At 41.4% G+C, this 22,987-nt stretch overlaps 1 protein-coding gene across 2 annotated transcripts in view; it reads left to right on the forward strand.

Moving 5' to 3' along the window:
* DNAH5 (dynein axonemal heavy chain 5) overlaps nucleotides 1-22,987 on the forward strand; it is a 214,577-nt gene that overhangs the window by 172,034 nt on the left and 19,556 nt on the right. For both annotated transcript variants that reach the window (XM_088023719.1, XM_088023720.1), the window contains exons 66-71: nucleotides 7,997-8,240; nucleotides 9,447-9,561; nucleotides 10,045-10,235; nucleotides 14,111-14,232; nucleotides 16,706-16,855; nucleotides 20,656-20,901. In XM_088023719.1, the coding sequence (XP_087879845.1) occupies nucleotides 7,997-8,240; nucleotides 9,447-9,561; nucleotides 10,045-10,235; nucleotides 14,111-14,232; nucleotides 16,706-16,855; nucleotides 20,656-20,901 (1,068 nt within the window). The remainder of the gene's footprint in view (nucleotides 1-7,996; nucleotides 8,241-9,446; nucleotides 9,562-10,044; nucleotides 10,236-14,110; nucleotides 14,233-16,705; nucleotides 16,856-20,655; nucleotides 20,902-22,987) is intronic.

A 22,987-nucleotide genomic window follows, 5' to 3' on the forward strand; every position in this document is an offset into this window, starting at 1 on the left:
CTGCTTTGTCAAAGATGAGTTGACCATAGGGTTGGGGGTCTATTTCTGGGCTCTCGATTCTGTTCCATTGATCGATGTGTCTGTTTTTGTGCCAGTACCATACTGTCTTGATGATGACAGCTTTGTAATACAGCTGGAAGTCCAGAATTGTGATGCCACCAGCTTGGCTTTTCTTTTTCAATATTCCTCTGGCTATTCGGGGTCTCTTCTGGTTCTATACAAAGTTTAGGATTATTTGTTCCCTTTCTTTGAAAAAAGTGGATGGTATTTTGATGGGGATTGCATTAAATGTGTAGATTGCTCTAGGTAGCATTGACATCTTCACAATGTTTGTTCTTCCAATCCATGAGCATGGAACGTTTTTCCATTTCTTTGTGTCTTCTTCAATTTCTTTCAGGAGTATTTTATAGTTTTCTGAGTACAGATCCTTTGCCTCTTTGGTTAAATTTATTCCTAGGTATCTTATGGTTTTGGGTGCAATTGTAAATGGGATCGACTCCTTGATTTGTCTCTCTTCTGTCTTGTTGTTGGTGTATAGGAATGCCACTGATTTCTGTGCATGGATTTTATATCCTGCTACTTTACTGGATTCCTGTATGAGTTCTAGCAGTTTTGGGGTGGAGTCTTTTGGGTTTTCCACATAAAGTATCATATCATCTGCAAAGAGTGAGAGTTTGACTTCCTCTTTGCCGATTTGGATGCCTTTGATTTCTTTTTGTTGTCTGAAGGCTGTGGCTAGGACTTCTAATACTATGTTGAATAGCAGTGGTGATAGTGGACATCCCTGCCACGTTCCTGACCTTAGGGGGAAAGCTCTCAGCTTTTCCCCGTTGAGAATGATATTCGCTGTAGGTTTTTCATAGATGGCTTTTATGATGTTGAGGTATGTACCCTCTATCCCTATACTCTGAAGAGTTTTGATCAAGAAAGGATGCTGTACTTTGTCAAATGCTTTTTCTGCATCTATTGAGAGGATCATATGATTCTTGTTCTTTCTTTTGTTCATGTATTGTATCACGTTGATTGATTTACGGATGTTGAACCAGCCTTGCAGCTCAGGGATAAATCCCACTTGGTCGGGGTGAATAATCCTTTTAATGTACTGTTGGATCCTATTGGCTAGTATTTTGGTGAGAATTTTTGCATCCATGTTCCTCAAGGATATTGGTCTGTAATTCTCCTTTTTGATGGGGTCTTTGTCTGGTTTTGGGATCAAGGTAATGGTGGCCTCATAAAATGAGTTTGGAAGTTTTCCTTCCATTTCTATTTTTTGGAACAGTTTCAGGAGAATAGGTATTAATTCTTCTTTAAATGTCTGATAGAATTCCCCTGGGAAGCCATGTGGCCCTGGGCTTTTGTTTGTTGGGAGATTTTTGATGACTTCTTCAATTTCCTTAGTGGTTATAGGTCTGTTCAGGTTTTCTATTTCTTCCTGGTTCAGTTTTGGTAGTTGATACATCTCTAGGAATGCACCCATTTCTTCCAGGTTATCTAATTTGCTGGCATAGAGTTGCTCATAATATGTTCCTATAATTGTTTGTATTTCTTTGGTGTTGGTTGTGATCTCTCCTCTTTCATTCATGATTTTGTTGGTTTGGGTCCTTTCTCTTTTCTTTTTGATCAATCTGGCCAGGGGTTTATCAATCTTGTTAATTCTTTCAAAGAACCAGCTCCTAGTTTCGTTGATCTGTTCTACTGTTCTTTTGGTTTCTAGTTCATTGATTTCTGCTCTGATCTTTATTATTTCTCTTCTCCTGCTGGGTTTAGGCTTTATTTGCTGTTCTTTCTCCAGCTCCTTTAGGTGTAGGGTTAGGTTGTGTATTTGAGACCTTTCTTGTTTCTTGAGAAAGGCTTGTATTGCTATTTACTTTCCTCTCAGGACTGCCTTTGCTGTATCCCAAAGATTTTGAACTGTTGTGTTTTCATTTTCATTGGCTTCCATGAATTTTTTTAATTCTTCTTTAATTTCCTGGTTGACCCATTCCTTCTTTAGTAGGATGCTCTTTAACCTCCATGTATTTGAGTTCTTTCCGACTTTCCTCTTGTGATTGAGTTCTAGTTTCAAAGCATTGTGGTCTGAAAATGTGCAGGGAATGATCCCAGTCTTTTGGTACCGGTTGAGACCTGATTTGTGACCTAGGATGTGATCAATTCTGGAGAATGTTCCATGGGCACTAGAGAAGAATGTGTATTCCGTTGCTTTGGGATGGAATGTTCTGAATATGTCTGTGAAGTCCATTTGGTCCAGTGTGTCATTTAAAGTCTTTATTTCCTTGTTGATCTTTTGCTTAGATGATCTGTCCATTTCAGTCAGGGGGGTGTTAAAGTCCCCCACTATTATTGTATTGTTGTCAATGTGTTTCTTCGCTTTTGTTATTAATTGCCTTATATAATTGGCTGCTCCCATGTTCGGGGCATAGATATTTACAATTGTTAGATCTTCTTGTTGGATAGACCCTTTAAGTAGGATATAGTGTCCTTCCTCATCTCTTATTACAGTCTTTGGTTTAAAATCTAATTTGTCTGATATAAGGATTGCCACCCCAGCTTTCTTTTGGTGTCCATTAGCATGGTAAATGGTTTTCCACCCCCTCACTTTCAATCTGGGGGTGTCTTTGGGTCTAAAATGAGTCTCTTGCAGACAGCATATCGATGGGTCTTGTTTTTTAATCCAATCTGATAGCCTGTGTCTTTTGATTGGGGCATTTAGCCCATTTACATTCAGGGTAACTATTGAAAGGTATGAATTTAGTGCCATTGTATTGCCTGTAAGGTGACTGTTACTGTATATTGTCTCTGTTCCTTTCTGATCTATGCTGCTTTTAGGCTCTCTCTTTGCTTAGAGGACCCCTTTCAATATTTTTTGGAGGGCTGGTTTCGTGTTTGCAAATTCCTTTAGTTTTTGTTTGTCCTGGAAGCTTTTTATCTCTCCTTCAATTTTGAATGAGAGCCTAGCTGGATATAGTATTCTTGGTTGCATATTTTTCTCGTTTAGTGCTCTGAAGATATCATGCCAGTCCTTTCTGGCCTGCCAGGTCTCTGTGGATAGGTCTGTTGCCAATCTAATATTTCTACCATTGTAGGTTACAGATCTCTTCTCCCGAGCTGCTTTCAGGATTTTCTCTTTGTCTCTGAGACTCGTAAGTTTTACTCTTAGATGTCGGGGTGTTGACCTATTTTTATTGATTTTGAGAGGGATTCTCTGTGCCTCCTGGATTTTGATGCCTGTCTCCTTCCTCACATTAGGGAAGTTCTCTGCTATAATTTGCTCCAATATACCTTCTGCCCCTCTCTCTTTCTTCTTCTTCTGGGATCCCAATTAGTCTAATGTTGTTTCGTCTTATCGTATCACTTATGTCTCGAATGCTACCCTTGTGATCCTGTAGTTGTTTCTCTCTCTTTTTCTCAGCCTCTTTATTTTCCATCATTTGGTCTTCTATATCGCTGATTCTCTCTTCTGCCTCATTTATCCTAGCAGTTAGTGCCCCCATTTTTGGTTGCACTTCATTAATAGCCTTTTTGATTTTGACTTGGTTAGATTTTAGTTCTTTTATTTCTCCAGAAAGGGTTTCTCTAATAACTTCCACGCTTTTTTCAAGCCCAGCTAGTATCTTTAAGGTCATGACTCTGAACTCTAGGTCTGACATTGTACTAATGTCCGTATTGAGTAGGTCCCTGGCTGACGGTGCTATCTCTTGTTCTTTTTGCTGAGGTGATTTTTTTCATCTTGTCATTTTGTCCAGAGGAGAATAGATGAATGAGAGAACAAAATGCTACGAGGTTAACAATGTCCCCAGCAAATATATTCTAAACAAATCAAAAAAGATCTGAAACCATTGGAAAAGAAAGGGAAAGAAAGAAAAAAGAAAGAGAAAAGAAAGAAAAAAAAAGGAAAAAGATAAAAACAAAAAGAGAACAATACAAAAAAACAGAATATGATCCAATATGATCAGGCTAGTGCATAGATCAGTGCCACACACTAGATTTTGGGTGTATTTTGGTCTGTTAGAATAAAGTGCCTCCTAAAATTTTAAAGGAAGAAAGACTTATATATGTACAAAATAAGGGTTGATACAATGAAGGGATGGAAGATGACTGTAAAGATGAAAATTATAAAAGATTTTATAAAAGGGATTGATAAGATAAGAAGTTGTTTGAAAAAAGAAAGAAGATTTAAAAAAAGAAAAAGAAAAAGAAAAACAAAAGAAAAAAAAGGTAGAGAATGTGATCAGGCAGGAGACTAGAACAAAGCCATACACTAGTGATTTAGGGTATATTTTGATCTGTTAAGAAGAAACTGTATCTCAAAATTTTAAGAGAGAACAATTTATATATATATGCCAAAAATAAGGGTAACTACTATGAAGGGATAAAATATGATTCTAAAAATGAAAAATAAAAAATGTTTTTTTTTAAAAAAAGGGATTGATAAGATGTTGGTTGAAAAAGGGAAAAAGAAAAATTAAAAAAAACAGTTAAAAAATTAACTTTGAAAAACTAATGAATCATGGTAAAAAAAGCCATGAATTCTATGTGCAGTATTCCCCTAGCGCTGGGGTTCTCCTGTTCTCCTTGATCGGTAAACTTGGTCTTGGCTTGCTGGCTGTTCTTGCTGATCTTCTGGGGGAGGAGCCTGTTGCTGTGGTTCCCAAATATCTTTGCCGAGGCGGAATTGCCCACCCTTGTGGTTCCAGGCTAAGCAAGCTGCTCGGGTTTGCTCCCAGGAGCTTTTGTTCCCTGCAAGCTCTCGGTACAGCTTTGGATTGATGAGAGTGAAAGTGGTGGCCTCCCAATCTCCACCTGGAGGAGCTGAGAACTCGGGGCCCCGCTCCTCAGTGCGCCCCCAAAGAAAAGAAGTCACTCCCGTCTCCCCGGTCTCCGGCCGCACTCCGTGCTCACCCGGCCTGTGACCGAGCGTTTCTATCTCTGGCACCCGACCCCGTGTGGAGTCTCCAAACCCAGCAGATCCCTGCGGTGCGCTTCCGCCACTCCTCCCCGGGGAGGAAGGGGAGTCTCCCCGGATCTGCCGCTTGTTGGGTCCCTGCTGGAGGAGCAGTGGCCCGACTGGGCCGCGGATCACAGTTTATGGCCACCCCGAGCTGAGAGCCCGCGCCTCGGCTCCGTCTCTGCAGCCGGCTTCCCCGCTCCGATCCCTGGGAGCTCTGCTGCACTCAGGCACCCCCGGTCTTTCTGTGACCCGGAGGGTCCTGAGACCATACTGTCCCGCGAGGGTTCCACCCCCCACTTAGCCACTGGAGCGACGTCCCTCCGCGGAGCCGACTTCTAAAAGGTCCGATTTTGTGCTCCGCGGCTCTAGCACTTGCCAGAAGCGGCCGACGGAGGCCCCCTCCCCCGCCGTCTCTCCTCCCGAATATCGCCTCGGATTCACTTCTCCGCACGTCCTACCTTCCAGTAAGTGGTCGCTTCTCTGTTCAGAGAGTTGTTGCTACTCTCCTCTTCGGTCTCCTGTTGAGCTCGTAGGTGTTCAGAATGGTTTGATCCCTATTCATCTGAATTCCTGAGACCAGACGAAATCCAGGTCTCCTACTCCTCCGTCATCTTGCTCCGCCCTAGGCGATATTATTTTATCAGTTTCAAACTTTGGGGCAAATGTACTTCTTAGCTTCATTCTAATCCTTTAGGAATATAGGCAGTTACTTTAATTGCAAATTTACTGGTGTTAATGATATTGAATTGACTACAGCCATCTCAATAATGTTTAAGCTTTTACTTGCTATTTTTAAAATCAGGAATTGGATAATTTGCCCTTTTGTATACATTATATGAAGTGTTTATTTTGTGAATATCAGTTTTCGTAAGTAACATGGGGGTGTGATTTTAGTACTGATTCTATGGTTTTCAAGGGGAGATGAGATTGGAAATGTAGGTTGTAAGAAGTATTGTAAACTGTTGAGAATTTTGGACCTTTCAAAACAGCTGAGGGAGATCCCTGAATATCTAGGAGCAGAAAAGGGGGTGATGACAGAGAAGGGGGTCAGTGGGGAGATCTGTTATGGTTAGAGTAGTCCGTGAGGAATAACTAAAGCCTAAGCCAGGGCTGTGGCTGTGGATTTGGAAGACATGGATGGAGGGAAAACTATGGTGCTGGAAGAATCTGTAAGACTTGGTGCAGTTTTTGGATTTGACAGCCCATGCTCTCGTCCCAGCAGATGTGAGAGCATGCATCGTTAGCCTAAGTGCAAGAGTAGAAAGTTCTCTTTTATCCCATTTCAGCCACTTTATTAGGCTTTTGTAATGATATGTGAAATTCTAAAGTATGGTTTATTTTATGTCAACCTATAATTTTATTTTCAAACTGCTTATTTTTCCAATAGGTATTATAATGCTTCTGAAAAATCCATGCTTAGAATGAATCAAGGAAGGGGAGAAAAGGGGGAGAGACATATTTGGAACAGTTATCATGATCCAGTTTCTGTTGTAACTGCTTTACTAGTTATATCCTGACCATCACTGTCTGAGCTGTTTTTATATCCATCTCACAGATAAGGAAACTGAGGTTCCTAGAGTTAAATATCATGACCAACATCATGCAGCTGATAGATCGTAGGGGCTGTGATTCAAGCACATGTCTTCCTGATGTCAAAAGCATCATTCTCCCCATGGCTTTACGATCCTTCCCTTACCTGTCTTCTTCAGGTGAGGACTTTTAGACCGCTCACCTTTAGGAACTCAGGCACGATAGTGATAGTGTGTGAAATGTGGGCATATTGCAATAAAAAATATCTGAATTTTTCCCTTGAACATGATTATTTCTTAGTGTAACTGTAGTGTAAGTTCTTTTTTTTTATAGATGGTTATGGTGAGGAATTTTGCAGGTATCTTAAATGTTATTTTCTGTACTGATTTTTTTTTTTTACATTTTCTCAAATTTGAGATTCTTATCTAGTGAGTAAATGAATGAAAATAACCATGAAGGAAGCTTTTCAAAGACCCAATACAAAGAAGCAAACGTGATAAAGGCAGGTTTTGCTGAAGTTGCTATGTCACCAAGAATAAAGCAAGTTCTGAGCTTTTGCTCCGTGCCTGGTAGGGTTCTACCCATTATAACTGTTGAGTCAATGGTGATTAACTGGCTAGAATATAAAGCAGTGGCCAGTGGCCTTCGTTCTTTGTATTCATGCAGTTTCGTTACTATCACCTTTATTTTAGATCTGTGGTTTTCAATTACAGGGTAAGAATTTTCTCCCAGCCTTTGGGCTTTGTGCTGTCTTTGGCTTGCTCTGTGTCATGGCCATGCCCTCCTTCCCCACCCTCCCCAGTCCCATCTTTTTCTCCTTCTGTCCCATGGACTCCCCTTTCCAAACCACCATGAGGAAGAAGTAGCCAATCAGGACAATAACCTTCCAAAACCATTCTCTCCCCAGCTATCTATAAAGATCCTTCAAGAAGGATCTAGAACTTCCCTTCTCTTGGAGAGAATAGCATCTTTTCAGGCCAAGAACAGTTTCCAATTTAAAGGTACCTGCAGCAGCTATGTGGATTGTTTGCCTAACTTGTTGGACATTTGCTTTTCAGGGGACTGGATACTATTTCAACCAGCAAGTTGACAATAATCCCATTCAGACAACAACGGGGCTCTCATCCACAAGAAACTAAACAGAAGAAAATGTATTTAATCTGAGAGATTGATATGTGTCTTCAAATATGTTCCAGTATATTTTCAAATGTTTTTCACCTTCAGAACAAGCTTACGTATAATCACAAATGTCACTTGAAGTTATTTGACTTTAGGAAATAGATAGATGGTCCAGAGAATATTGGTCGTGTTTTTTTTAGCAAATGTCATGTTATTTGCCACCCATTCTTCTTTCCTCCATTAATTCTCCTCCTCTTCTTATTTTGGTGTATTTCCTGCAGTCCAGTATGATAACTACAGTGCAGGAGCTTGAGAGCAGCCCCGTAGGTTAACTTTTTCGGGAATGGCCAAGCAATAGTTGTTAATTAAGGAGGAAAATATCTTTATGCAAATTAATAGGAACTGGAGAAAGAGAGAACTCATCTCATGGAAGAGGTAACTGCAAACAAAAGAAGGATGAAAGAGCTAGAAGATAATTTGCTTTACCGACTGACGAGCACCCAGGGGTCCCTGGTGGAAGACGAGAGTCTCACTGCTGTGCTGAGTAACACAAAAAAGACCGCGGAAGAGGTGACACAGAAGCTGGAAATTTCGGCCGAGACAGAAATTCAAATTAACTCAGCCCGGGAGGAGTACAGACCTGGTGAGTTTGGTCATGAAAAACAAATGTCACAGGAAAACGAAGTGAGAAAAAAACCCGAAATTTGGAAAAACTGAAGGAACGGAGGACACTAATGCAAATGGCTGCGCCAGGTGGGGTGGCCCTCTTGTTTTGTGGCACCACTTTGGGACGCATTCAGTAAAACTGAGATGAAGAAAAGATTGTATAATGGTGTTAATTGTCTAGGTGCTTATGATTCCTGTGAGTTGGCAAATTCTTTGAACTTAGAAAGTAAAGAGGGAGGGTTTTTAAAGAATGTCTGACGACCGTTTGGAAATCTGAGGAATTAGTGCCACATTTGTGGGCTGCTCACTGGTTCTTTATCATTTGGTAGCAATCAGCCAGTATTTTGTTCGCAGTCTTTGTATTAAGAAGGGAGTTCCGTGGTCTCACCGGAATGCTTTAGGCTTACCCACCAATTTGCAAATCAGTGTTGTTCACAGGTTGCAAGAGGGACCTGCTGAAAGAATTCATTTTCCTTTAGAAATGTATCATTCTTTCTGGAAAAATAATCAAAGCGGTATCATTTGCTGGTGGAGAGTCAGGAGCATCATCTTTGCCATGCCTTGTTTTGCCAACCCGAGGCCACGCTTAGTCGGGGCTTCATGGAGCTGGAGAATGAGGGCCATAAGATGCCTACATAATTTGCCAGGCGTTACAATTTTTGCTCTCCCATCGATTGCCTTTTGTGCCTATGGAAAAAATAGAGTAAAATGTATTTATAAGGGATCTGGAAGTTCTAACATGGAAAATACCACTCGATAAACTCAAGCAGCAGACTGCTTACACAAAGCTTATAAATAAGAATTAAATATAAATCATGAGCCTTGCTCCAGGCTCCCAGTGCTGGTAGATAGTCATTGATAAAACAAAAATAAGACCTGTTTTCTTTTTTTTTTTAAAGATTTTATTTATTTATTTGACAGAGAGAGACACAGTGAGAGAGGGAACACAAGCAGGAGGAGTGGGAGAGGGAGAAGCGAAGCAGGCTTCCCGCGGAGCAGGGAGCCCGATGTGGGGCTCGATCCCAAGACCCTGGGATCATGACCTGAGCTGAAGGCAGACACTTAACGACTGAGCCACCCAGGCGCCCCAAGACCTGTTTTCATTTAGAGTTTAGGCTGGTCTGTGCATGGTCATTTATTTTCCACCACCGTAGCACATGCAGCCTTGTTCTTTGTCTTTCAGTGGCAACTCGAGGCAGTCTCCTCTACTTCCTCATCACTGAGATGCGCTTGGTAAATGACATGTATCAGACTTCGCTCCGCCAGTTTCTTGGCCTGTTTGACCTTTCCTTAGCCAGGTATGTCCGTACTCGGGAAACCAAGCTGAATTTTCTATCTGTGAGCTAGAATGATGACATTATATTTATAACTTCTTTTCCTTTTGCTACTGAGTCTTTATAAAAAAATCTCAGCTTAGTGTAATTAGCAGCGTGTTAACACATCATTCTCATTTGTCCTTTTATGCTCAGAGACAGCTCTACCAACTCTTCATCCACGGATTTATTCCTTGGATTTCATGTATTTCTGTTAAACAAGGAAATTCTCAAGACGTTGTTGTGAGTGGTAATACCCCTCGGGTAAAATTGATTTAGACAACATTGAGGATTCTGTTATGTTATTTTGTGTTGAGAGAATGCTGGTTATTTTAGATTTAGGATGCTTATTCTTATGCGTAAAAAAGAATTGGCCCTCCAAAGTTACCTATTCTCCAGTCAAGATGTTTTTATAGACAATGGGAAAGGGGAGGGGGATAAGCCCAATTTAAATGTTCTCTCCTCCAGGTCTGTCAAGAGCCCAATTACGAGCAAGAGGATTGCTAATATCATTGAGCATATGACTTATGAGGTTTATAAGTATGCAGCCCGGGGCTTGTATGAGGAACACAAGTTCCTGTTCACCTTGCTGCTTACCCTGAAGATCGACATCCAGAGGAACCGAGTCAAGCATGAAGAGTTTCTCACCCTTATTAAAGGTCAGTATAACAACAGAAAGCTCTGTACACAGGTCCAGATGTAGGAATTACTTGAAGGTGCTGTGCAGTATTTTTTTTTTTTCTGGCTCTAACAGTTTCCTTGCATTACACGGAAGATTGCATGTATGTGAAATGTTTTATTTGTTCATTTATTGCATGAATATTTATTGAGAGCCTACTGTGTGTTGAGGCACAGACTGGACACTTGGGGCACAAAATAAAACAGTAAATTATGTAGTATGTGAGAAGCTAGTAGGCACTATGGGAAAAAACAGCAGGATAAGGGAGATGCGGAGTTAACAGGGTGTGCAGAGCCGGTGGGGCGGGGTGGGGGAGTGTCAAAGGAAGAGGAGATGGCATCAAGATGCCGGTGGGGGCAAGCCTAGTACGACAGAGGCTGGAGCCATGGGCAGGGCGATTGTGGAGCTCATCCCGTGGGTATTTATTCTGTATCTGTTGAAGCATTTCTCACAGGCAGGTCCCTTGTGCCACTGCACAATACAGCCCAGGGAAGGCTAGGAAACACATTTGCTGTCACATTCTTGGATGTCTGGACAACAAAATATTTAAAGTAATTGTGGAAATGATGCTGGGGTCTAAATGGCTTTATCTACCATATCTTTCTAAGCAAAGGTTTAACTTTATAGATGAGACATAATTTTATCTACAGTGGGTGGGGAGAGATTTTCATGTTCACCCGGAGAGTAGATTTGCTGAGGAACTTGAAGAGGACCCTGAAGGGGCAGGAGGGAAGGGGTGTGGCTACACATGTGCTTGCCCTGGGGGGCGTAGGCCTGTAGTCCTATGTGAACAAATGCGTATTGGTGTTCGTATAAATATGCATTTGCACACATCTCTTACGGAAACAACAAAGACTCATTTGGTTAGACTTGAACTTAGAAATGTATGATTTACAGACACTTTTTCTCTCTCTCTCTCTCTCTTTATTCTTTGTCTCTAACCCTTGAACTCTTGCTCCTTAGGTCTCTTTATTTTCCAAGTTTTCTAAATCAGAGCTCGTGGATGATGAATGAATTAGGGAGACATCCCTTAGGTAGATGTGTAGGTGTAGGGGTGACGTCTTCACTGAGCCCTTCAAATAGTACTGATTCGTGGTCTCATTGACTGGTCCTCCAGCTGATGGAGATTTCCTGTGGCAAGTTGTTCCCAACATCTCAATTCAGGCATGAAATGCATTTCCTCATGAAATGCGTCCAGGTCTGGTTTAAATACTGGGAAATGTGTTGCCATTTGGCGTGATGATAGAAGACGTGGGATTTAGAGTTAGGATGACTCTAAGTGAAAATAGTGGTTTTGCCAATTTCTTGACAAGTGTCTCGAGCAGGTTCTTCAACCTTTTCAGGCTCCAGCCTCCTCTGCTATAAAACAAGGATGGTCAAATCTACATCATCGGATTATTGAGAAGTCACACAATTTGTGTAAATGCTGGTACATAGGATATGTTCAGTAAAGGATAGGCATTGTTATATTATCTTTAGTATTTTACTTTGTTTTGGTTAATCTGAGGCTCTCCTAGGCTGGACTGTTTTGTTTTGTTTTTTTTTTTTTTTTTTGGACTGTTTTTTTGTGGGCTTTTGGCATTCAATAGTTTTTTAATGCTGTTTTATGAAACAGTGTGTCGGAGGGAGCTTTGCAAGGCAAAGGGTGAATTCCCTCTGCAAGGACTTTAAAATCACTTGTTTGCAAATGTTATTTAGAGAGCAACAGTGTTTGGATACTGGTCTTTTAATTTGCTCATCTCTAAGATGGAACAGGATATGCCCAGATGACTTTCTGAGTCTGCTTTAGCTATACCACTTAATAATTGTGTGGTATCACTTGTAGAAATTTTTCATTGTAAGAACATATCATTTTTACAAAGTATTACAGTACAGATTCAAACTTACCTTTTCCCAAAGTAAGGGTTTACAGAATGAAGGCAATGGCATAACTCTCAATCACCTTGAGAATTTATTTTGAATTATACCTATTCCAACCATTCATTCATCAGAAGTACATTTAATCTGGTGCCATACTATCCAGGCATATGTCTGCCCTCAACCCATTACCATCATCCTCTGTGGCCCATTGTACACTTTTGAGGTAGGCAAGAGATTCATGCCACAGTTACCCTCTACTAAATGATGAATAATGCTTTGGTTGCAAGGAACACCCTTTCCTTCCTGTAAATAGCTTCTCCCTAACTCTCTGGTGAATATCTTGTTCTTTTGAGTTTGTTGGAAAATGGACAGTTTCCATAGAAATTGGTATGACATTTTTCAACACAATGCCATTGTCCTCAGGTCTTTAACTGCTCTCTGCCATTAAAGCAATCTGTTTTGATTTGGTGACTTAATAATCTTATCAAAACTGCTTCAAGGCCATACTTACCTTGCTGGAAATATACTAAGATGGAGTTGGCCAAAAGATAGCAATTTAGTGGGGTCCATGGCACCTGGCTAAAGTAGAGATTGGTTCAATAAATATCTTGAGTATTATTATGTGTTCATGACCTGCTCTGTTCAAAAAAGGATTTTAAAGGTGGCCAAATGAATTGGTTATATCCTTTTAAGAATTATGCTTAGAGCGTATTTTCCTTGAAACATTTTAATAGATGGCATTTATCAAACAGTATATTTCATCCTATAAAGAATTTCTAACTCTTTCTTTGACTTAAAATTTGATTGTTTACACATTTAGTTCTTCTGAGGTGGGCAACAGTAACATTTTAAGGTGTTGTTTATTTTATGGTGCTGTGTGTTACGTGAGTTATGTGAGCTTAGGTTAAATCATCAGCAGCAAGGGAAGAGTCACTACCCAATGGGGAAATGTTTGCTGTGGTCAGACTGGCCAAAAATAAATGAGATAGCACAGGATCCTTAGGTGTGCTCAAAATGGAAATAAATAATATACTGATTTATAGAAGAGAACCCTTTATACACATGTAGTGATGCTGACGTTTCTAGATAAATTCTCTCCTTGAAAGAGCTTGTGCCAACATCGAACAGTTCTTAATGTTTGACAATAGCTGCTCATTTAGTGACCCTCTCCTGTGGTCTTAATCCTGTTTTGTGTGCTTTACATATATATTTTCTCTCATTCTGTCATCATCACAACACCCAGGCTTCATTATTCTCTGTGTACATATTTGGAAACAGAGACCCAGACAGATGAGCTGCCTTGTCCTAGACCTTGGCCACATAGAGCTAGGACAGAATCCAGCGTCCCCCTGGATTCTGGGTTTCTGATTCTTAAATGTGTTTTTCTAAAATCATCTATTCCTTTATTCAATTATAAAGCTTGTTCATTACTATGACATATTTCTGAGCCTAAAAAATGACAAGGTAATGGGGCGCCTGGGTAGCTCAGTTGGTTAAGTGTCAGGCTTTTTTTTTTTTTTTTTAAAGATTTTATTTATTTATTTGAGAGAGAGAGAGGGCACAAGCAGAGGGAGCTGCAGGCAGAGGGAGAAGCAGACTCCCTGCTGAGGAAGGAGCCCGATGTGGGGCTCGATCCCAGGACACTGGGATCATGACCTGAGCAGAAGGCAGACGCTTAACTGACTGAGCCACCCAGGCGTCCCTAAGTGTCAGACTTTGGCTCAGGTCATGATCTCAGGGTCTTGGGATCCAGCCCTGTGTTGGGCTCTCTACTTAGTGTGGAGTCTGCTCCTCCCTCTGTCCCTCCCCTTGCTTATGTGTGCGCACACACACATGCACGCTCTTTCTCTCTCTCAGAATGTTAAATAAAATCTTTAAAAAAAATGTCAAAGTGGTAAAATTATTAAAAGTGTAAGAAAAAGATTTTGTATATAAATAGATTGTTTTAGAGTAAAGAAAGAAAAATCTCGTAACTTTCTATGTTTAATTTTAAAGGAGGTGCCTCCTTGGACCTTAAAGCTTGTCCTCCTAAACCATCTAAATGGATTCTGGACATGACCTGGCTGAATTTGGTGGAACTCAGCAAACTCAGACAGTTTTCAGACGTCCTTGATCAGGTAACCTGTGCTTTGAATAAGCTTACGACAGTGTCGCAGGGAGCAGTTCCTGATTTATCACTAGCTATGGTATTTGCGGAAGAGAGAGATTGTTTAATGTTGTCGCTCTTGCCACGGTGCCCGACCTTCCTCCTGCTGGCTCACACTCTGACGAAGTGGACTCCACCCACGTCTGACTGGTGCCGTCCAGGGCCCCATGTCAGTACCACCAACTGGAGATCCACAAGTGGGAAAACTGAGAGATTTAATGAAATCACTAGACGTATTTAAGAGGTTTTGCCATCTTCCTGGCGATTGAATGAAAAGAAGTATGAACAGCCTGCCTCTAAATGCTAGAGGTCCTTTTCTCGCCTCTTGTTCCTCTCTTCTTCCTCCTCTCTTGTTCTCCCATGATACGGCCTTAGCCAGGTGTCTGGGCATAAATCTGATGCCAATCCTGGGCTCCTTATCTTCACAAGTTATTACCCTGTCATAACCAGCCAGTTCCTGATGAACTGTGTTTGTGCTGGGATCATGGAAGTTGTGTCTGGAGAGCTGATTGAGACAAACCAGGAAACAGATTCTTGAGAATCAGACGACCAGAGAGAAATCACACTGAGAGCAAGGTGGCTTTATTCAGCCACAAGTTGTAGGCTTTTTTTTTTTTTAATTTTTTTATTGTTATGTTAATCACCATATATTACATCATTAGTTTTTGGTGCAGTGTTCCATGATTCATTGTTTGTGCATAACACCCAGTGCTCCATGCAGAACGTGCCCTCTTTAATACCCATCACCAGGCTAACCCATCCCCCCACCCCCCTCCCCTCTAGAACCCTCAGTTTGTTTTTCAGAGTCCATGGTCTCTCATGGTTCATCTCCCCCTCTGACATACTCCCCTTTTCTTCCTCTCCTGTTATCTTCTTCGCCTTTTCTTTTTTCTTAAAATATGTTGCGTTATTTGTTTCAGAAGTACAGATCTGTGATTCAACAGTCTTGCACAATTCACAGCGCTCACTGTAGCACATACCCTCCCCAGTGTCTATCACCCAGCCACCCCATCCCTCCCACCCCCGACCACTCCAGTAACACTCAGTTTGTTTCCTGAGATTAAGAATTCCTCCTATCAGTGAGGTCATGTGATACATGTCTTTCTCTGATTGACTTATTTCACTCAGCATAACACCCTCCAGTTCCATCCACGTCGTGGCAAATGGCAAGATCTCATTCCTTTTGATGGCCGCATAATATTCCATTGTGTATATATACCACCTCTTCTTTATCCATTCATCTGTCCATGGACATCTGGGCTCTTTCCACAGTTTGGCTATTGTGGACATTGCTGCTGTAAACATTGGGGTAGGCTTTTTATGACCAGAAAATGTGCTAAGGTTGGTTCCTGAATTTCCCAGTTTAGGTTGACCAGAAACTTACTGTTTGGCTCTATCTGTATGTGTTGGCTTATGCCTAGTAGTCCGTATTATTTCTACCATATAATTTAACCCATTCTTTTGCATTAAATAACTTTCATTTGGGAGGTTTTAATGCCCTCTAACATCATGAGATGGCTCCTACTGACCTTTCCCCAACTGATATCTGTTCCTGAAGTTGCTGTCTTCTGGAGATTGTCTTATGCCTGAAATCCCTCCATGTCATGTAGTCTTTCATGATAGAGAGAGGTTATTACTTTTTATTCTTACACAATACTTTCTAAATATGGATCTGGAATGTTTTTCCCTTTGATTAGGCTTCCAAGAAATATATCCAGGGCTTTAATCAAGGGGAGTATACCAGAGAATATTGGATTATATTTATCTGCCGATATTGTTTGTTTGTTCTATGTTTTGGAGATGATGACCCATGGAATGCCGTCTGTTTTTCAGCCCCAAAGGAGAATGGACTGTATTCTCTCCCTCCTTATCAATTGCCTAAAGGAAGCATGTGTGTCATTACTCATTTGATGGTGATATTAAGTCATATATTCCAAATTATTCTAGATTAATAGAGTATTGACCAAACAGCTTTTCGTTCAATAATGAACATATATTAAATGTCTTCTTTTGTGCCAGGAGTGGTCCTGGAAAGTGAGGAAACATACGTGAATAAGTGAGTGAATTGGTTCCTGGTCATGAGAGGATTTCATGGAGCAAATCAGATTTCCTTAAAATAATGAAAATGAGTTTTCATTGATTTCTTTATTCCTTATAAATTTGATACCACAAAGGCATTAGAAGAAATTAAACAACCCAAGGCTCTCCCTACGTCAAAAGCTAGCTGTAACCTGGCATTAATGCAGACTGATTTTAGAGCAAATCACATTTGATTTTAGACTGTCACAATTTTTGGTAGTGGAATATAAAATTAAAAAAAAAGTCATGGGACATCATTCACACGTGTCTGGAATAGTCAAAAGATATGACGAAAAATAACCGTGAACTATTACTGAAAGATTTTTCTGTGCTGTGATGCAATTCTTATTCCCTGGTATTTTCAGATATCAAGAAATGAGAAAATGTGGAAAATTTGGTTTGATAAGGAAAATCCTGAGGAAGAACCCCTTCCAAATGCCTATGATAAATCTCTTGACTGCTTTAGACGTCTTCTCCTTATTAGATCCTGGTGTCCTGACAGAACCATTGCCCAGGTAAAAAGTTCATATTAGAAAAAAATAGGAGAATATTTTTTACAGGAGTTTTTATTATTTTTAAGTAATCTCTACACCCATTGTGGGGCTCAAACCTACTACAACTCCGAGATCAAGAGTCACATGCGCCACCAACTGAGCCAGGCAGGCGCCCTCTAGGAGAATATTTTTAAGGAGAATTTCCTTTTAAATTTAAAGAAATATTGAATATTTTAATCCCAGTGAGAATTTTCTTGGAGGCCTCTATGGAATCTTCTGGCAATACCTCTGTGACAAATGGAAAAGTAAACAAATGTAGCAAGGTGTACATTTGGGCTAAGTGATTTAATGATCTTCTTTGGTCTAAATGGTACAAGAGTGAATGAGAAAGCCACGTTTTTAAGGTCGGCTTATAGGTATGATGTAAAGGTAATGTATTAGTCTTCCATACCATTTTTATATTAACTCAAAAACGATACGGCTGCTCCGTTTTGTTAGTAGTAAAACAACGTTTCTTTAAGTAGGAAGGATGTGGCAACCTTGGGAGGAGAGGTAGATGAGAGGGAGACATAGTATTCCCAAATTTACAGTTATAACCCCAGAAAGTCTTAGGGCCCTTGATGCAAGAGTTGGCCTAAAACCCTGTCAGTTTTACATATGGTTTAAATGTGAATCCTGCCTCCAGAAGATACATCTTTTCAAAGACCTTTAATCTGCTGGCCTGCTGTCTTGGAAATGTCACTGCTAATAAGACTTGCCCGTGTCCTGCCTTCACAATGAAAACTTTAGCTTGAATATTCAGCTCAGGTGGATTCCTTAGGGTCTTCCCCAAGCAAGCCATAGAGTTAACAATACGCTGGGTTTATAATAGAATGTAGGAAGTTCTCCCCTCCACTCTCCAGAGGGAGTGTTAAAAACAGGGAAAAGCCACCTCCAACTCCAGGTAGGTACCGAGGAATCATGAAAACAGCTAGATCCAATGATTTATTGAGAAACGAAAAACGAGTTCTGTAATGCAGGGCAACTGAGATCACCCTTCCTTCAGTGTTTCTTCTCAACTTCATTACTTTTATCCTGCCCAAAAGAATTGTCAAACTGTTGCCTTAAGGACCGTGTAGAAGGTTCAGGTAGTTCTGTTCTGTTCTTTTCTTTCTTTTTCTCTTTTCTTTTCTTCCTCCCTCCCTCCCTCCCTCTTTCCTTTCTCTCCCTTCCCTTTCTTTCTTCCTCCATCTCCTCTCCTTCCTTCTCTCCCCTTTCTCTCTCCCTCTGCTCTCTTCCTTCCTTCCTCTTTTTCCCCTTACGTAACATTTTATTTGGTTCAATGCTGAATTTAAGTCTACAAGGCTCCTTTGTAACTCGGTCATGTTCATCCTAGCTTCTGCCATCTATAGACTGACTGTAGCGATGGCTTCCTAACTGGGGTCTCCGCTTGTTCCTTCTTGCCCGCTCTAGTCGATCCTGTATACTCTAGAAGGAATGGAAATATGATTATGCTCTTCCTTGCTTTTTAAAGTCTTTCAGTGGCTTCCCAAGGCCTTTATGATAACACCCAAGTCTTAAGATCTGCAAGGGCCCTCTGGAAAAATGTCCTCTCCTCTGAAATTCTTATACTCACATTACATTCCTTTTGTGATTTTCAACCAGACAACTTCTTGGGACGTATATTCAAAGGTCTACAGTGTGGGTATATTTAGTTCCCATTCTCCATAAGCAGCATCAGGCTTGTTCTCAGTATTTTGGATGAGCATGACTGCCCACGTCAGGGGACGTTCAGCTGCCTGGTTGCAAAAACAGTGCATTCTTAGAGGGTATCTCATGCCTCATACACATTTGTGTCTCAACGCTCAGCGAAGAGGGTCAGAATAGGTGCAGAGGTTTACTTGTTGCTTTTTTACTTGTTTATTTTTCATTGGAATCAGGTATCGGGACAAAAATGTTCTTCAGAAGGGTGTGAAGAGTAAGTTGTGACAGTGTGGTACTCTATTTCTTTGTGCCAACGAGGTATGCAGAAGCCTGGTTGCCCCACAGCTGAATCTCACATGAGCTATACTGCATGTTCTTCTGTCCCCTCTTGGTGACTTGCTCTTTTCTGTTTCAAGGTCTCTGCATTTGTGCTCTCTGCATGGAATTCTCGCCACACTGGCTCTCCTACCTGTCCTCTTTGTCTAGATAAATCCCACTCCTCACCCAAAGTCTGGATGAGTCTCTTATTGTGGCCACTACCTTCCCACTCTAACCTGCCAAGAGGACAAACGTGAGTGGGGACATCATCCCAGATTTTAAGCTCAGAGACGTGGGGTGTGGCAATCACTTTGAGAATGCATAGCACATAGCTGGGTATTCAAAATGGAGGAAAAGCCTGTATTACTGACCGAAATCAAACTTTGGATGTTTGTAAGTCAAAGACAACAGCTTAACCAGCACCACTCTCATTTTGGCCCAGGTCTATCTCAAGCCTCTCTGATTTAAGGGAAACCCTGCCTACAGCTGTTTTGTGTTTCTCTGGAAATGGAAGTGGGGTCCCACCATGGCTCACCTCACTCTGCTTATTATGTGAGAGAGATTCTTCTGAGGAATCTCACTGGGGAGAGAAACTTGGGTTTTACTCCCATGGGGGTAGGAGAAGAAAACAGAATAGGAAATTTTTCTTTGAGGGAACCCAGTTTTTTTTTTTTTCCATTTGATCTTTTTAAAAAATTTTTTAAATTTTATTATGTTATGTTAATCACCATACATTATATCATTAGTTTTTGATGCAGTGTTCCATGATTCATTGTTTGCGTCTAACACCCAGTGCTCCATTCGATACGTGCCCTCTTTGATACCCATCACCAGGCTAACCCATCCCCCTACCCCCACCCCGCTAGAACCCTCAGTTTGTTTCTCAGAGTCCATAGTCTCTCGTGGTTCGTCTCCCCCTCTGATTTACCCCCTTCATTTTTCCCTTCCTGCTATCTTCTTCTTCTTCTTCTTCTTTTTTTTTTTTTTTTAACATATGACGTATTATTTGTTTCAGAGGTACAGGTCTGTGATTCAACAGTCTTGCACAGTTCACAGCGCTCACCATAGCACATACCCTCCCCAATGAGGGAACCCAGTTTTTACCAGAGGGGGAATAGAGACTAAAGGTCATACTCACAATAGTATCTTATTGATTAATTATTTTACTTTGTTTGAAAAAGGACTATGTTGTTACTTGAAATATTTTTATATGGTTGATAATATAGTTGACAAAGTCTGTGATATTGTGAGCATGTATTTCAGTCAAAACAAAATTAATGGTAAAGGTGATAAGCCAAGAATGGAAAGGAATCATGAGAATGATTAGGAGAATAATTATGGACTAAATCTTTAAAACATTAACCCATTCGTTAAGTATCTAATATATTTCATTTGGTAAGAAATCATTCAGTTATCTATTGATAAGTATCCATTAAATCCCAGGCATTGTGCTGGTTATTTGTATTAGAATGCATATACATTTCCCTTAAAGCATCCTAAATAATACAGTTTCCTAATAATTTTTATTTTTTATGCACCAAGAAGTAGCCAGTGTATAGAACAGGTTCCCGACAAGTGGTCAGCCAGCTTGGGTTCTGGTCTTCGAACTGTGTGACTGTGTGTTGGCAAATAACACAGCCTCTCTATCATCTATAGAGTGGAGATACAACAAGAAAAATGTCTGTGTCCTATTTCCCTGGCAGAGTTACTGTGGACATCATTGAGATACTCTACCAAAATGAATTTTGGAAGCCACCCTGCATCATAACACATGGAGGAGTTAGAATCAGTTTTGGTGATTCCTGTACTGTTTTTGGCAGGCCCGCAAGTACATCATGGACTCCATGGGAGAGCACTATGCAGAAGGAGTTATCCTGGACTTGGAAAAGACGTGGGAGGAATCTGATCCACGGACACCACTCATCTGTCTCCTGTCTATGGGCTCAGATCCCACGGATTCCATCATTGCCTTGGGGAAGAGATTAAAAATAGAAACCCGTTATGTGTCCATGGGCCAGGGCCAGGAGGTCCATGCGCGCAAGCTCTTACAGCAGACCATGGCGAATGTGAGGCCAAATGTCTACTTTTAGGTTATGTTGTCATTACGGGTTATAGAATAGCAATGCAGAAAAGAATTTATGAATCATTAAGAGTTTAAATTTACATGCTTTGTGCTGTTCACTAAACAGTTTAGGAAAAAGTTTAATAATCTATTAGGAAACTTTCACGGAAAAACAAATACAATTTTTTCTGCTGAGCCTTAATTTATGGAAAACTTACCCAACCAGAGCATCTTATTTCTCGACCAGTTTGCATAATGTTAAGCCCCACTCTAGATCCGAAATCCTCGGGGGTGGGGAGGGGTCTACAGCCCCTCCACCGTGATTCCTGCGCTGCTCTTGGAGTCCCCAACGCTCCAGAATCCAGCACACCATGTCTTTCTTGAGCTCCAGAATGTATAATCTGTGCTCTGGAGTCCCCCAGGCTTGGCCCAGATCCCAGAGGCCAGGAATCTGCCATTACCTTGTGGTACCAGAGGTTTTAGGAAACCTGGCTTATTGCCTTCCAGGCTGCGGCTCCTAGAGCCCTTTGTGGCTTGCAAATCCTGTAGCGTGCAGAGCATGCCATGCTCAGGCCTTACCCGGAGGCTATAAAGTACTAGAAACCACATGGTAATCTTGCAAAGGGACAGTCCAGTCCAGAGCTGGGGCACTTCCAGGGACTTAAATTAACTGAATGCACAAGGTCTTCCATTTCATCTCTAGAATTCCATCTCTAGGACAGGGCACTCATGTGTTTACTCTGGTCTAGCCCTTTCTGCAGTGTCCAACTCCGTCTGGAGGAACCGTTACCCCTGTTTTCCTCTCCCTCCACGCTTTGGCCAAGCAAAGAGGGCCGAATGACTTGGCTTCTCATTCCCACTGGAGAACATGCAGTGTTGGTCTAGATGCCTTTCTGGCTTTTTTTTTAGATCAGACCCTACGCCCCCTTCCCTGAGTCTGAGCTTTTCCCCCCGTATCTCAGAACTCCTTCTATGCCCTCCAGGGAGTCCCCCTGCTGAGGACAGAACTTGCTGTCTGACTAGGCCCACCGTGAAACCACTGGGCTCTAGGTCCTAGCCACTGAGTCTAGAACCTCAGTATTGTGCTGCATCCTGGTTTCTTCCCTCTGGTCTAGAACTGAGCCCACTGTGTTCTAGAACCTCCGTATTTACTTTGCGCCTCTTTTATCCCCAAGTTGTGCCCCACCCCCAGCTTTGGTGAAGGCTGTGGGAGGGCTCACATGTGTGTGTGCCTTGTCTGAGCACTTGATATGCAGCTGGGAGGGCAACAGGGGTGGACTGAAGTGTATCCAGAGATGAAAACATGCATCTATACTTAAGAATGCCAGGTCTGGAAGGGGCGCCTGGGTGGCTAGGTTGATTAAGCATCCAACTCTTTTTTTTTTTTTTTTTAAAGATTTTATTTATTTATTTGAGAGAGAGAGAGAATGAGAGATAGAGAGCACGAGAGGGAAGAGGGTCAGAGGGAGAAGCAGACTCCCCGCTGAGCAGGGAGCCCGATGCGGGACTCGATCCCGGGACTCCAGGATCATGACCTGAGCCGAAGGCAGCCGCTCAACCAACTGAGCCACCCAGGCGCCCTAAGCATCCAACTCTTAATTTTGGCTCAGGGTCCTGGGATTGAGCCCCGAGTTGGGCTCTGTGGAGTCTGCTTGGATTCCCTCTACCCACTCCTCCTCTGCCCTTCCTCCTGCTCATGTGCGCGCGCACGCCCTCTCTCTAAAATACATAAATAAAATCTTAAAAAGAATCCCAGGTCTGGTCTGACATGAGAGCTTAGTGGACTTCATCCCTGGCCTTTCCCTCCTCTTGGCCGCCTCCCCATTCTTCCCTCCCCTTTTTCACTTCCTCTGTTCCTCCCTCTGCATATTACTGTGCTTAGAACAAAGACACCAACGATAACAGGACACCTATTTAACTCTAATTTAAAATAAATAAGTGTTTAATAATTATAGTTTCAGGCAATTAGAGTATAAATGGAATAATTTTAGCCTTCAGTTTATTCATGTTTTCTGTTTAGTAGTTTAGTAAATCAAGTAAAAGAAAAAAATAGTCTTATCATTAGCATGCTTATAACTTTCAGAGATACT

This window comes from Eumetopias jubatus, unplaced genomic scaffold, assembly GCF_037043125.1.
Source record: "Eumetopias jubatus isolate StellerSeaLion01/CBP00866 unplaced genomic scaffold, mEumJub1_p1.0 scaffold_5, whole genome shotgun sequence".
Lineage (NCBI taxonomy): Eukaryota > Metazoa > Chordata > Mammalia > Carnivora > Otariidae > Eumetopias > Eumetopias jubatus.